At 36.7% G+C, this 13,545-nt stretch overlaps 1 protein-coding gene across 3 annotated transcripts in view; it reads right to left on the bottom strand.

Annotated features, from left to right (window-relative positions):
- Positions 1 to 13,545, bottom strand: part of kcnip4a (potassium voltage-gated channel interacting protein 4a) — a 205,733-nt gene that overhangs the window by 184,356 nt on the left and 7,832 nt on the right. The window contains exons 1-2 of one of the 3 annotated variants that reach the window (XM_065288908.2): positions 2,535 to 2,675; positions 1,941 to 2,098 (exon numbers count right to left, since the gene is read on the bottom strand). The exons of the other annotated variants lie outside the window; for them this stretch is intronic. Of the exons in view, the coding sequence (XP_065144980.1) occupies positions 1,941 to 2,079 (139 nt within the window). The 5' untranslated portion in view covers positions 2,080 to 2,098; positions 2,535 to 2,675. Of the gene's footprint in view, positions 1 to 1,940; positions 2,099 to 2,534; positions 2,676 to 13,545 lie in introns of those variants that run through there. 3 annotated transcript variants of the gene reach the window in all.

Raw genomic sequence — 13,545 nt, 5'->3', positions numbered from 1 at the left:
GTGGATTTTAACTTTAAGTGGCCTATATTTAGTTATTCTATTTCTCTCTGAAGAAGCAAAACTCATTTCTAGCCAGCATTATAAAATTGGGTAAATTGGTGCTGAAGGATAGACAGTTTCAAATTAGCATTTGGTGTCATAGATTTGCAGAATATAAACAGCTTCAAGAATCACTTTCTGAAACAAGATCACTTGCAGTTGCCGTGCCAACGTACATTTAAATTACAAATTTGATTTATTGTGTTTTTAAAGAGCTGCAACATTATTGCTAGAAACAAGGATGACCAATGCTTTCATTCATTTGAGAATGAATGAATAAGACTGATAACAATATATATCAACAGTATATATACAAATATATATTTACCTATGACGCCTGCCAAACATCCTTAAAACTCTTCAAGAAATTGTCCACCCAAATACAAAAATTCTGTCGTATGGAGTACTTTCTATTGCTGTTACATTTACATTCATGCATCTGACAAACACTTTTACCCAAATTGACTCAGAGGGCATTACTCAAGGTATTCGAAGTTCCCATGCAGGGGACATTTTGTGGACGATAGACTCATTGTAACAGCATGAAAAGAGAGACTTATACAGTGCTTTAAAAATGTCCTTTTGTGTTCCACAGGAAAGAAATTTATACAAGTGTGTTTTTCCCATACAACAACCAAAGTACAATCCATCATTGGAGAAACTAACTAGTAGCTAGTCATGACCTTTTCCCGAAAACATAGTAACTGTGTTGCAAATTTGTTCCAACCACGTTGGTTCAGCAACATAGCTGATGATGTCACATACATGTTGGAGTAATAGCGTCTACTAATGCTGCGTTCCAAACTCAGATTTCGGATATTATGTCCTACGTCCGACCGCAATGCGTTCCATTTAGTCACGGCACATTAAAGATTATTTGTATTTATTAATACATCTTACAAGCGCGACTTTGTTTGCTGTATGTTGTTTTGTGCTGTAAAATACTATAAAGTTTGTTTTCACATATTCACATCACTGTAATCCCACTGGAAGCATCTTGGGTGTGAGGTCGTGGTAGATCGATCTGCCCCGAGTACAGAAGGCAAATATCTGACATCGAGTGCCGTTCCAGACGTTAACTTCCAGGTTTGAGGTGGGGAACATCCCGAGTTGTCTGGAATGCAGCATCTTTAATCCACATAAAATCGAATTAAAGGCGGGGTGGATGATATTTTAAAAAACACTTTGGAAAAGGGTTGCGTATGTGTGGGGCGGGTCCATTAAAAGAAGGTCCAGATTCTATTTGGGTAGGGGTGTGTTTGTTTAGGTGATTTGAAATATCAACATTGGCTTTCAGAGATCATGCACCCGGCCTTTAATGTCAGATAATTGCTAAATAACGAACAATGCATTTATCAACAACTTTTTGTTTTCCATAGTTTTGCTGTATTTCCTGTTTTTTTAAACGTTTCATATAATCGCATTTTCTTCTTATGTCACTTCTGGGTGCCCTCAGCATCCTTGAGCACTTATGCACATGCACACTTTTCAAAAGCAGTGCACACTCTTAACAAATTAAAAGACGTAAATCTGAATTTGTATATATTAGGAATGATGTATTTTAACAGTAAAACTTTGCTTGCTTATTTTACTCAAAAGCATGATCTGTTTAAGTCTACACGAGATACTAACACAGAATTATGCTTCTTACTACAGCTCGAACTTTAAACCAGTTTGCATATGTTCATTGTAATGATAAAAACACCCGTTTCATGATGCTGAAACTATAAACTTGTGACCAAAGTTGGCTAACAATGCTTTTGGGAAACGCACCCCAGATCTGAAATGACTTAGTAAATAAGTAAATAATGACAGATGTTACATTTTGGGTGAACCCCCTCAGACTTCCTCAACGAAGATGATTTTACTTTTATAAGTTTAAGTAATTCCCAAGCATTTACCTTTTCTGTTGGGAGAAGCCCAGGAGAAGATCCGCCGGAACAAGCAGCAGTTAAGTAAGACTTTTCTGGAAAGTCCGTGGTCCTTTTGGAAGTGAGATAAATCCTCATTCCACTGTGTCCTCTTGACTGGGGTGGACATGGTCACACTAAAACTGTACCTGGTGTTAATACGACAAAAGGTCAATTCACCTTCAATATTACTGTATGTCTTTACTACATCTCAAAAAGCGTTACAGCACACTGATTTAGGGATGATTTAGTTTTTTTTTCTCCCTTGTGGGCTCAGACTAAATAAAATATGACTGTGCAGCCTTTGAAACGTCTGCTCTAATAACCAATCAAAAGAGCTTTAATAGAATTGCAAGAAAAATTCTCAAAGATAAAATGCCATGAAAATAAGTTGTTACCCTTCATAGTATGTTCAGCAACTAGTGAGAATTCATCAATGGAGGAATTTTGTAACTCTACACACAAAAATGACTAAAAACTACAAAGACTCTCATCCTAGTACCTAAACTACAAAATCTTAATATATATCCATCTTACAAAGACTAAGAATCTCTCTCTTCCAGTTAATGTAGACTATATTCTTACCTTGTGAGCTTAAGAGAGCTTCTGAACCTTCCCCTGTGCAACCCAAAGATGCTCAGGTTTCACCCTACCGATCGCTTTCTCTTATTTCGCGCGAGGGAAGAAAAAGGGGATGAAGAGATACGCCCTGTGATCAGACTGTCTGCTGGTGGGTTCAACCCTTTACCCGCCCCTCTCTCACTATATGGAACACGTCTAGAGAAACATCATCAGCATCAGCACCTGAGAGCATCCAATCAGAGAGCAGCATGGTCATTCATGTCAGTGATGGACGCTTCACTCACAGGACCTGGGGCTGAAGTATGCTTCTCTGTCGAGGAACGCAGAAATATTCTCAACCATCACTGTCTTCTCCTTCACACACATGCATGCAGAACAAATGTTGGATCGTAGACTGATTATCCTTCTGGTCTGTGATATATTTAGCAACGTTCAGACCCCCCTACACCACATCCCATAAAATCACCCAGCATGCTGCACTTGCACGAATCAACAGGGCCGATTGTACTGGCGCACGCTGCACACGCCTGATCCTGTTAGGGGATGCATTGAGTTTCAGCTTTTAAAATAATAACTGCATTTTCAAGCAAGGTGTACGATTAAGCTTAAGGAAAGTGTTTATGTTGGAACTACTGTAGTATAGCTCAGCGGTAAAGCATTGCATTAGGCGTGCAAAAGGTTGTAGGTTCGATCCAAAAAGAGAACACACTGATAAAAAAACGCCATGTACACATCGCACCGAAAAAATGACCTTGTTTTAAATTCACACCAGCTTGAAGTTTGTCCTCCAAGTGAAATGACCTAAACTCACACAGTGTGGTTCTCACATTCACAGGTGCATTAGAAAGATTGATCTATCAGCCTCCAGTAAGACGAAGCAGCCAGAGCTTCAGAGCGTCACAACGTTATTATTTTCTTCTCGCTGCGCCGTTGCTATTTTGGGCTAATGTGAATGCTGATTAATCACACTGGTTACTAACAACAAATACATAACGTGAACACATTTAATGAACACAAGACACAGGCTGGAACTCTCTCTCTCTCTGGGTTTGTGTCATTATGTAGTTTTGACACACTAGGACGCTACATAAAAACTCACCATTTATGACATTTCACTTGGAGAGTGACATAAAAACGCTGCTAACCGAAGCAGTGCTGCTCTCTATATAGAAACCAATATTGATCTCAAAATGAAATCAACCCTCTTCTGGAGAAATCAATAGAGAGCACATAACCATGTATGTGCTATTACACACAGGAAGACTATACTGAAGTCTAGTTGATATTTCTAGTCTGCTATAAATTCATTTTGAGTCAAAGCAAGCATATAAAACAATATCAGATTGTTATGTTTTTTTAAATGTTAAATATTCAACATATGAGGCAGCAAAAATCGTTACATAGTTAATTTATTGTTTAATATAAAAGCTAATTCACACTGATCCGACAAATGACATCAAGACAAACCGGAAAAATTTTTTCAATCTAAATCCAACAGCTAACTTAGAATAAGCCTGAATTAGCTTTAAATAGGTCATGTTATGACATATTTGATGATCCGATTCACATTTTCACATTTCCTTTGGTGTGTAAGTGTGTATTAGTACATGTAAATGCAAAAGGTACTACATACCCCAAAGTAAAAGATGACTCGAGTAATCGTTTCCAACATGAATCTCTTTTTTTGGACTACAACAAACACACGGATTGTAGGCAACAGTTTACTTCCTGGTAGGGATGCACCAATACCAATACTGGTATCGGCCTCGATACCACATTTTCTAAAGTACTCGTACTCGCTAAAAGTCCCCCGATACCTGGAATCGATACCACGGTCTGAGAAATGTCTATGTTTGAGCGGCGTGTAAGGGGTTAATGCCTCGTGTTTTCCAAAGAGGCAGAGTTTACAAAAACTGAAAAACTAGTCCTTTGTTTTTTTGTTAAATTATATGACTAAAGCTGTTACCTGTAAATTTAAATCACTTTTTTTTATTAAGTACTCGGTATCGGTATCGGCAAGTACCGAAATGCAAGTACTCGTACTCGTATTCCAAAAAAGTGGTATCCGTGCATCCCTACTTCCTGGGATTGGTGATGTAGACAAGGCCGACATTATCTTAATTCTTCCCACTTCGGACTCACAGCCTGTAAATTCACTCCTGTTAGCATTGCATTGTGACAAATCTTTCAAACATGGTAAGGAGCGTCACATTTCCGGCTGACGTCAGAGGTATTCAGGCTAGGGATGCTAATCAATTAATCGTGATTAATCGTTAGCAGAATAAAAGTTTTTGTTTACATCACATATGTGTGTAAACTGTGTATAATAAATATGTATTTATATATAAATATGAACACATTCATGTATAATTTTAAGAAAAAAAATTACATACTAAGTATTTATATTTATATATAATATAAATTATACATAAATATACAAATGTATATACACATGTTAACATTTCTAAAACATATACATGCATGTGTGTACATTTATTTATACAAAGTTATTATACACAGTTGAAGCTCACACACATATATGATGTAAACAAAAACTTTTATTCTGCTAACGATTAATCACGATTAATCGTTAAGCATCTCTAATTCAGACTAATCACAACGCTGACCAATTAGCTGGCCAATAAGGGACACAAATGTGTATTTTTAACCATAAGCCATGCAAACACATTATATTATACCAAATACACAAAATAACATTGTTTTTAGCAATGAAATAGGTTATCTTTAAATAGGTCTTTGGTGTCCTCTGAGTGCATATGTGAAGTTTTATCTCAAAATACCCAACATAAAATTTATTATAACATGTTAAAATTGTCACTTTGTAGGTGCGAGCCTACTAGACGTCAAAAGTAAGTTAAAGTCACAATGAAATTGAAAAACTTTGTGTTTTTTTAACAAATGATTTATCTGTGAGCTTCTTTATAAAAAAAAAACTATGTGCCCTCATAATCTTTAATCAAAAACACAAATCTCCTCCCCTCCTCAAAATGATCTCTATTTACTTCCGATCACGAGGAATGGTGGGAGGGCGAGGCCCGGGATAAGATTGTGGTGACTAGCAAATAGCAACAAGACCCAACTTCCAACAATCCACTCATTTCTCGATGGTCCAGCTCTACCTTTTTCTCATTTCAGAAGCCATTTCAAGTCATGATGGGGAAAATAAGACAATCGATACTTCCGTTTCATTGGTGACTGTAAATAAAATACTGTAAATAAATAAAACCAAACACCTTGTAATCTCTGTTGACTTTGCCTAAATGATGGAATATCATACATCTTGTGAGTTTGTTGGCCAAATCGACATGTAATCAAATTGTAGTGACGACTGTACTGAGTGACCCACATTCACAATGTGGGTCACTCGCTACACATCAGTCAACTGAGACCCGTCACAGATTTGAAAATCATTGCATTTGATTGCACAAAATGACATCAAAGATATCATGGGGTATTTGTTACTAATTACAGAATGGATAATTCATATAAATTTGTATGATGTAAATCGTACGAAACGTATTTTAAAAAATCATCCATTTATATCCACGTCAACCACCTGACGTCACTTGAAGTTAGCCACCTTACACTTTAGTACATCTCCAGAAAGAGAAGTTATTAGACCAGCACAGTTGTTTATATTCCTGTTTATTAAGCTCTAAAAAAGCTTCCCAAGCAAAAAGAAAAAAAATTATGTTATGTATTCTGCTGAATCTGTGGTACTGCCGAGTACAAAGTTACATGCACAGCTTTGACCTAATTTCCCACGGCCACCTAACTCACTGTAGCTGTGAATCTCATCTCTATAGGTCAGAAACACAAAGTCTGGCAGGTGATGTACTGTATGTGATTGTGACCTCAGCAGGTCTACACAGTGGACTGTGAGAGGCAAAGTAACCCAACCCCATAAAAACAGCCGTGTACAGTGCTTAAACTCTTGAGGCATGTAGTAAAATCCTCTCTGGACTAAAGGCATGCTGTTACAGACAGACGGCTTAATGCGGTGTTAAAGCATCATCAGGTTCAAGTCTTTATGCTTTAATGGTCGTAATGGACTTATAGAGAGATTAACTTTGCGCAAATGACCTAATGCAAGTGTAAAGTGTGAAGTGGGCCGGTACTAACGGATACAGAGCAATTCTGTGCTTGGAAATTATCAACGCTCTTATAAACCGCTGATAGCTTCTCTGTCTTTCCTTGACAAGACATCTGCCAAGGCTTTCTTATTAGACAAAAACCTAAGCAAAGGTTTTGACTATCTGCATTGAACTTGCTATATACTGAAAGCAGGAAAAGCATCAGATCAGACATCAAACGTGACTGGCAAAGTTATGGATATTTTGTTTAGGAGCAACTAAATCCTTGAAACCTATAAACTACTCAATCTTATGTACTTTTTCTTCAATATACGCTGTCAGAAAACATGGTTTCCTGCATGATCCATCAAACCACTCCAATTGGTTCAGAACGCAGCAGCTCGGCTCATCTTGCAGGATTCATGTAACATCGCTCTTCATCTCTCTCCACTGGTTACAGATTGAAGCACGGGTGAGGTGTAAGTCACTACTGCTCACCTACAGAACTTTCACTGGTACTGCACCAACATATTTTCACACTTTCCTGCACCCCCATCCAGAACGTTACGTTCAGCAAATGAGAGGCGCCATTGTCATCATACCTTCACAAAAGGGCACTAAATCACGTTCCCGCTCATTTTCCTTTACTAATCCATGCTGGTGGAATGATCTTCCTAGGAGTTCACCACATCTCTTGCAACATTCAAAAAACAATTAAAAACTCATCTCTTCCAAAATTACTTGACAAATTATTAATGACTGCAGGAACACCTCTTCTATCTAAAAAAAAAATACTCTTTTTCTCTCTTAACAGGTACTGTTTGGTAACTTTGTATAAGCACTTCTTGTATTATTGCCTCCTTATGGCAAATCGCTTTATTGGTCCTTAATTTTTTGTATGTTGCTTTGGATAAAAGCATCTGCTAAATGCCTAAAAATAAATTTAATGGTCTCAAGTTTGACCCCGTGGGTTCTCCAAGGTTAAAAAGATCCTAATATGAACCATTTAGTTACAGATATTTTTACATTTGGTACTAATATGTACACTGTAAAATATTCATTTTTGTCAAATCAACACATATTTTTATGTTACTTTAACTTAAAAAATGAAGTTAAACAATTTCAACTTGAATTTATAAGTTATGTCAACTTTGTTAAGAAAAAACTTAAAATGGTATGTTAAATTGACTTGAAAAACCAAGTTGTTTTACCTTTGTGCTGCATATTTATTACAGTGTACCTTTGAAGTACTAATATGAACTCTTTAGGTTAAAAGGTATACTTTTTAAAAGTGTACACCCCTGGGGACAGCTTGGTACTATTTTTCACTCTGCACTGTAGAGTAAAAGGGATGGTTAAACTTAAAATGTTGTCATCATTTACTCATCCTCATGTTGTTTTAAACCTGTATGAATTTCTTTTTTCTGATGAACACAAAAGAAGATATTTTGAGAAATGATGGTGAGCACACAGCAGATAGTGACCATTGACTTAGGAGGAAAAAAATATTATGGAAGTATTGTGATAAATGATGAAGAAAAAAATCCATCATATTTTTTATTCCTACTATGGAAGTCAATAGGGCTGGGTATCAATTCAGATGGTCCAGATCGATTCGATTTCGATTCGCAAGCTCTCAAATCGATCCGATTTTGATTCTGGTTCAATTTTCGATTCCGATTCTCTGAACGGTTTTTATTCTCGATTCTCAATTCAACTCAATGAATATAGATTAAATACAAATACTATATTTATAAAAAAGAACAGTGAACATAAGTTTACAAGTGGGTAATTAATAAAATAAGAGATAAAGAGCACAAACCTGTATATTGAACTCTTTTATTTTAGGTACACTTGGGTACATTAAAACAGAACCCATCTCTAATTTTCAAATGCATACAATTATGTTAAATACAATACAATTTTGATGAAAGATGAATGTATGCTGGAAAAAGTCAGAACAGTCACATTTCTTGATCAAACAGGATTAGGTTACTTCATTTTTTGTTTTTTGTTTTATCGATTTGTGGCCTTTGAGAATCGATTTTTAATCGACCACGTTTTAAAAAACGATTAATTGAAAAATTACTATCTGCTGTGTGTTTACCATCATTTCTTAAAATATCTTCTTTTGTGTTCATCAGAAAAAAGAAATTCATACAAGTTTAAAACAACATGAGGATGAGAAAATGATCACAGAATTTTTATTTTACGGTGAACTATCCCTTTAAAATAGGTCTAATCAATCTCAAATATTATGACTTAATGCAATTATTATTTTGAAATTTTATTATTAAAACAGAATAAAAATTAGGCAAATATTGCTTTAAATAAAGTTAAGTAGGCATACTTATGTTATGAACATAAGCCAACAAATGATGCAGCTTTGCAGTTCAGCCACTAGATGTCACTGTTGTATATCAGTGAAAACGTAATAGACATCTAAACTGTCAGAAAAAAAAGTACAAAACCTTTTCCTGTACCTTTTCTATCGCTGGGGAGGTATCCTAAGGTTCAGTATTGTACCTTTACAGGTATACTAAACATAATACAATGTTGTACCTTTTAGTACCTACTGTACCTCAACGACCTATTGTGTTCTTTAAAAGTACAGTTAAATGAATTGGTCCTTAAAGATACACAATAGGTCCTTAGGGTACAAAATTGTTCCCAAAAAGGTACAACATTTTAATGTGCTGTATACCCACAAAAATGAACATATGAGTTCAGTGCAGTTTTGTACCTTTTTTCTGACAGTGTAGCCACAGCCCAAAAATACACTTAATAATATAAATGAATAAAACCAAACACATTGTAATCACTGTTGACTTTGCTTACGTGATGGACTATCACACATCTCGCAAGTTATTTTGGCAAAGACGACACACAACCAAATACAAATTTATTTTGGCTAGAAGTTCAGGTCTAGACTGTGAAACGATGGCTAATGTTAAATAGTTAGGTGGGACTGCAGGTAAACTGTTGCAGCAGCCATATCACCCTAGCCCAAGTAGGGTTGAGCCTGGTCAGTGCTTGGATGGGAGACCTGTGGTCTGTGTGGGTCCTACCACCCCAGTATAGTGATGGGGACACTATACTGTCAAAAAGCACCGTCCTTCATATGAGACATTAAACCGAGGTCCTGACTCTATGTGGTCATTAAAAATCCCAGGATGTCTTTTGAAAAGAGTAGGGGTGTGCCCTGGCAACCTGGCAATACTTGCCCATTGGCCTACTAATCATCCCCTCATAAACCAATTGTCTATATCACTCTGTCTCCTCTCCACTAATAAGCTGGTGTGTGGTGGGCATTCTGGTGCAATGGGTCATCCAGGTGGATGCTGCACATTGGTGGTGGTTGAGAAGTAAAGCGCTATATAAATGTAACAAATTATTATTATTATTAATTATATTAATTCTGCTGATTTAAAGACAAAAAATTATTTTTCATTGCCTATTTTGTCCCAATATTGATTCAAACAATTAACCCAAAAATCTATCTTGAATAATTCTGCTAAAATATACACAATCATTACAATTCAAGGCCAAGTCTATAAAAAGTTTGTACTAATATGTTTGTTTGCTTGTTTAGAATGTTTTATGCATAAATACAATTTCATTATTCATTTATTACTCATTTTCATTATGACTTTCTCTTTATAACTCATGCTACTTAAGTACACAATGTATAATCTTGTGGATTAAGGGCACATGTGATCTGATGAAAGACAGAAATGAAATAAAAATCAGTTCTGCTCTAATATATTCAGATGATAAGAGAGTTGCATCAGTGACCTTGTTTGATGTGTGACTTCATGTTTGCACGCCTGTCTTTAGGTTCTGTCATATCTTTGATCTTATAGCAGTCAGCTGTAGAGTTAAGAACTAAATCATCATCAACTCTGTGCACAATAGATATGAAGATAACTTGGCCTCATAGAAACACATCTTGTGTAGCTCAGTTAATGTTGCGTTAGCAGTGCAAAACGTCATGGGTTCAATCCCAGGCAATACACATACAGCTAAAAATGATTTTTTTGTAATGCACTGTTGTGCATAAATGTAATGTAATCATCCTGTGATTGGTATCTAAGGATTAATAATATTGACATGTACATTGGATGACCAAGGCCCCATTAAAATGTAGCTGATTATGTGAATACAGTGCTTTCATTGGGCCATTTTGATTTACTTTATTGCCTCAATATTTAGACCACATGTAAGGGATAAATTGCAGGTCACAATCCCAAAGAAAGGCAAATAGCGATACCAAGTTCAGCTGCTTCACGCTCAACATTCATTTAAATCACAATGCAGGAACGCTGAAGTAAGTGCACAAGGAGCCATGACACCTGAGTAAGCAAAGAAACTGTGAATTTGTGGCATAAACAAGCCTGGGGGCCGAATCTAAACACGAAACCGTGTCCATTTCACTTTTGGCCCCAGGCATTTGTAAACAAACGCCTTCTGTTCGGTCTTCCCATTGAGTTTATTTCTGACTCGTGCTCTCTTCCCTCGCCGCTCACGCCTGGCCTCGCTCCGACGGCAGGCGGCCATCCTGGCAGCTGCTAAGCACTTCAGCTCCCGATGGGAAAAACACAAATTGGCTCCGCAGCAAACAAAACCTGGTGGATAGAGCTCGAGGGACCGACGGGAAGTGCTCGTGGCAACTAATCCATGATTTTTCAAGAGTGTGAAGATGACGAATATATAGAGGCTTAAGGCAGCAAAAATCTATTTGGATGGGTAATCCAAGACTTTGGAAGGAATTCCAGAATTAAACTTAGTGATGTGGTGTTTAATTAATTTCATTGCTCAGGAGATTTGATGGAGTTCTCAGTTTTTCCATTTAAGTAAGCTCTTATGATTTCTTGAGAGAAATATACAAATGAAAAAAATGTTGAAATAAATGAGTGTGGAGCTATAAACTTAATGTAGGCTCATCTGAGATAATCTGGTTTGGCATAAATTTGAAAAGGCTCATATTTAATTATTCAACATTTATTACATGGCAAATCTGAGCTCAGATGATATTGTTAAGATCTCTCCTGAAGACATTTGTTTGATTTCTTGGTCTTTTCCGGAAAAGCTTAAGCAATTAACCATTTACTTTCCATTTCATTGGTGTCTGGAAAAAAATAACATAGATTTACAGAGATTTATGTTTTTATAGAAATAACTTTGCTTAATGCAATGGTCTGGAACGCTTGATTCTGATTTGCTAGTGGTGAATTTCTTAGTTTTGTACCACGGGTCTGTTGAATGCTTTTTTCTGATTGGTTATAAAATGTTCCATGGGTGTTGATTATTTTTCTGTTAAAAGCACACCTAACCTGTGAAATGTCTTAACTCTTTCCCCGCCATTGACGAGATATCTCGTCAATCTGCAATACCGCTATTATGCAATCTTCCGCAACTTATAAAAACCGGAAGTATTGCCTTAGGGCAAACAGCTGTATGTCCGTGCATGTTTTATAGATCGCTCTGCATCTGATCTCTATCAAAAGTCCTTAACCAAAATTATCTCAGCTTTTTGCTCAAAATTTGGTGTTTTTGATGAAACCTCCATATATTTGAGAGGTGATAAAAACAGAACACATGAAGGTAGGATGAAATATGTTTATATATTTAAAAAGGAGCATTTTCTGGAAGGCATTAAACTTTTGTGAAAATCATGAAAAATGCTGGCGGTGAAAGAGTTAAAGGAAAACACCACAGTTTTTCAATATTTTACTATGTTCTTACCTCAACTTAGACAAATGAATACATCCCTATCTTTTTTCAATGTGTGCACCTAATCTTTGTACAGCGCGTCGTGAATGTGTTAGCATTTAGCCTAGCACCATTTATTCCTTAGGATCCAAACAAGAATGAATTTAGAAGCCATCAAACACTTCCATGTTTTCCCTATTTAAAGACTGTTATATGAGTAGTTACACGAGTAAGTATGGTGGCACAAAATAAAACTTGGTGATTTTTTAAGCAGATAAAAACGAGAACTATATTGTATGGCAGAAGAGCACTTAGTTTGCAGCACTTCGACTTCGGCACGCAGTAACATCATCACTCCAGACTACTCCCCCTCTCGCTCAAACTTCCATCAATTTTACTGCGCCTGAGGTTGAGGTGCTGCAAACTAAGTGCTCTTCCACCATACAATCTAGTTCTCTCTTTATTTTCGTTTAAAAAAAAAATCGCCATGTTTATTTTGTGCCACCATACTTGCGCTTAACTTTTGCGCTGCGCTCTGTGACAATTACCCGCGCGGCCAATAGAAACGGTGCATCCAAACAAGCAAAATGGACAGAAGCTTATACTCTGAATTCTCAGAGCTTTATAATACAAGTTTATGCTCCTACAGAGACATCGGAAAGAAAGCCGTGTCATGGAAACACGTAGCAATTCAAGTTGGCATGTCAAGTAGCTTGTTGTAGGTAGGCAGCTTAAAGTTACGTGAAATGGAGACGGGCAACCTCAATCTCTGTATTCCTCATCGACTATTTAATGCAAATATAAACACTGTAATAATTTATTGAAAACCCCGCCTACTTTGGTCTGACCATCAGACCACAAATCGCTTGGCTGTGCGGAACCCAGCGGTGAGCGCAGTGCACACCGCGTCCTATGTGAGAGCCGCATAATGCGTTACCCCAACACTGCTTCCTAATATAGGACTTACTATCTTTCTCAATTATTTCTTTATTTATACATTCTTAAAAAAATTTTACTAACCAACCCTTGGCAATGTATACTGTGTTGGACTTGATGAGACTATTTCCAGTGCACTTCTGTATTGCTGTTCTATAATTGCTTCTATTGTTTACCTCATTTGTAAGTCGCTTCGGACAAAAGCGTCTGCTAAATGACTTAATGTAAATGTAAGCTTATTCAAGCAGCTAAAAAGTTTTTTCCTCGTGGAA

This window comes from Paramisgurnus dabryanus, chromosome 2, assembly GCF_030506205.2.
Source record: "Paramisgurnus dabryanus chromosome 2, PD_genome_1.1, whole genome shotgun sequence".
Lineage (NCBI taxonomy): Eukaryota > Metazoa > Chordata > Actinopteri > Cypriniformes > Cobitidae > Paramisgurnus > Paramisgurnus dabryanus.
The sequence above is the reverse complement of the archived record's forward strand: the minus strand, read 5'-3'. Positions and strand labels throughout refer to the sequence as shown.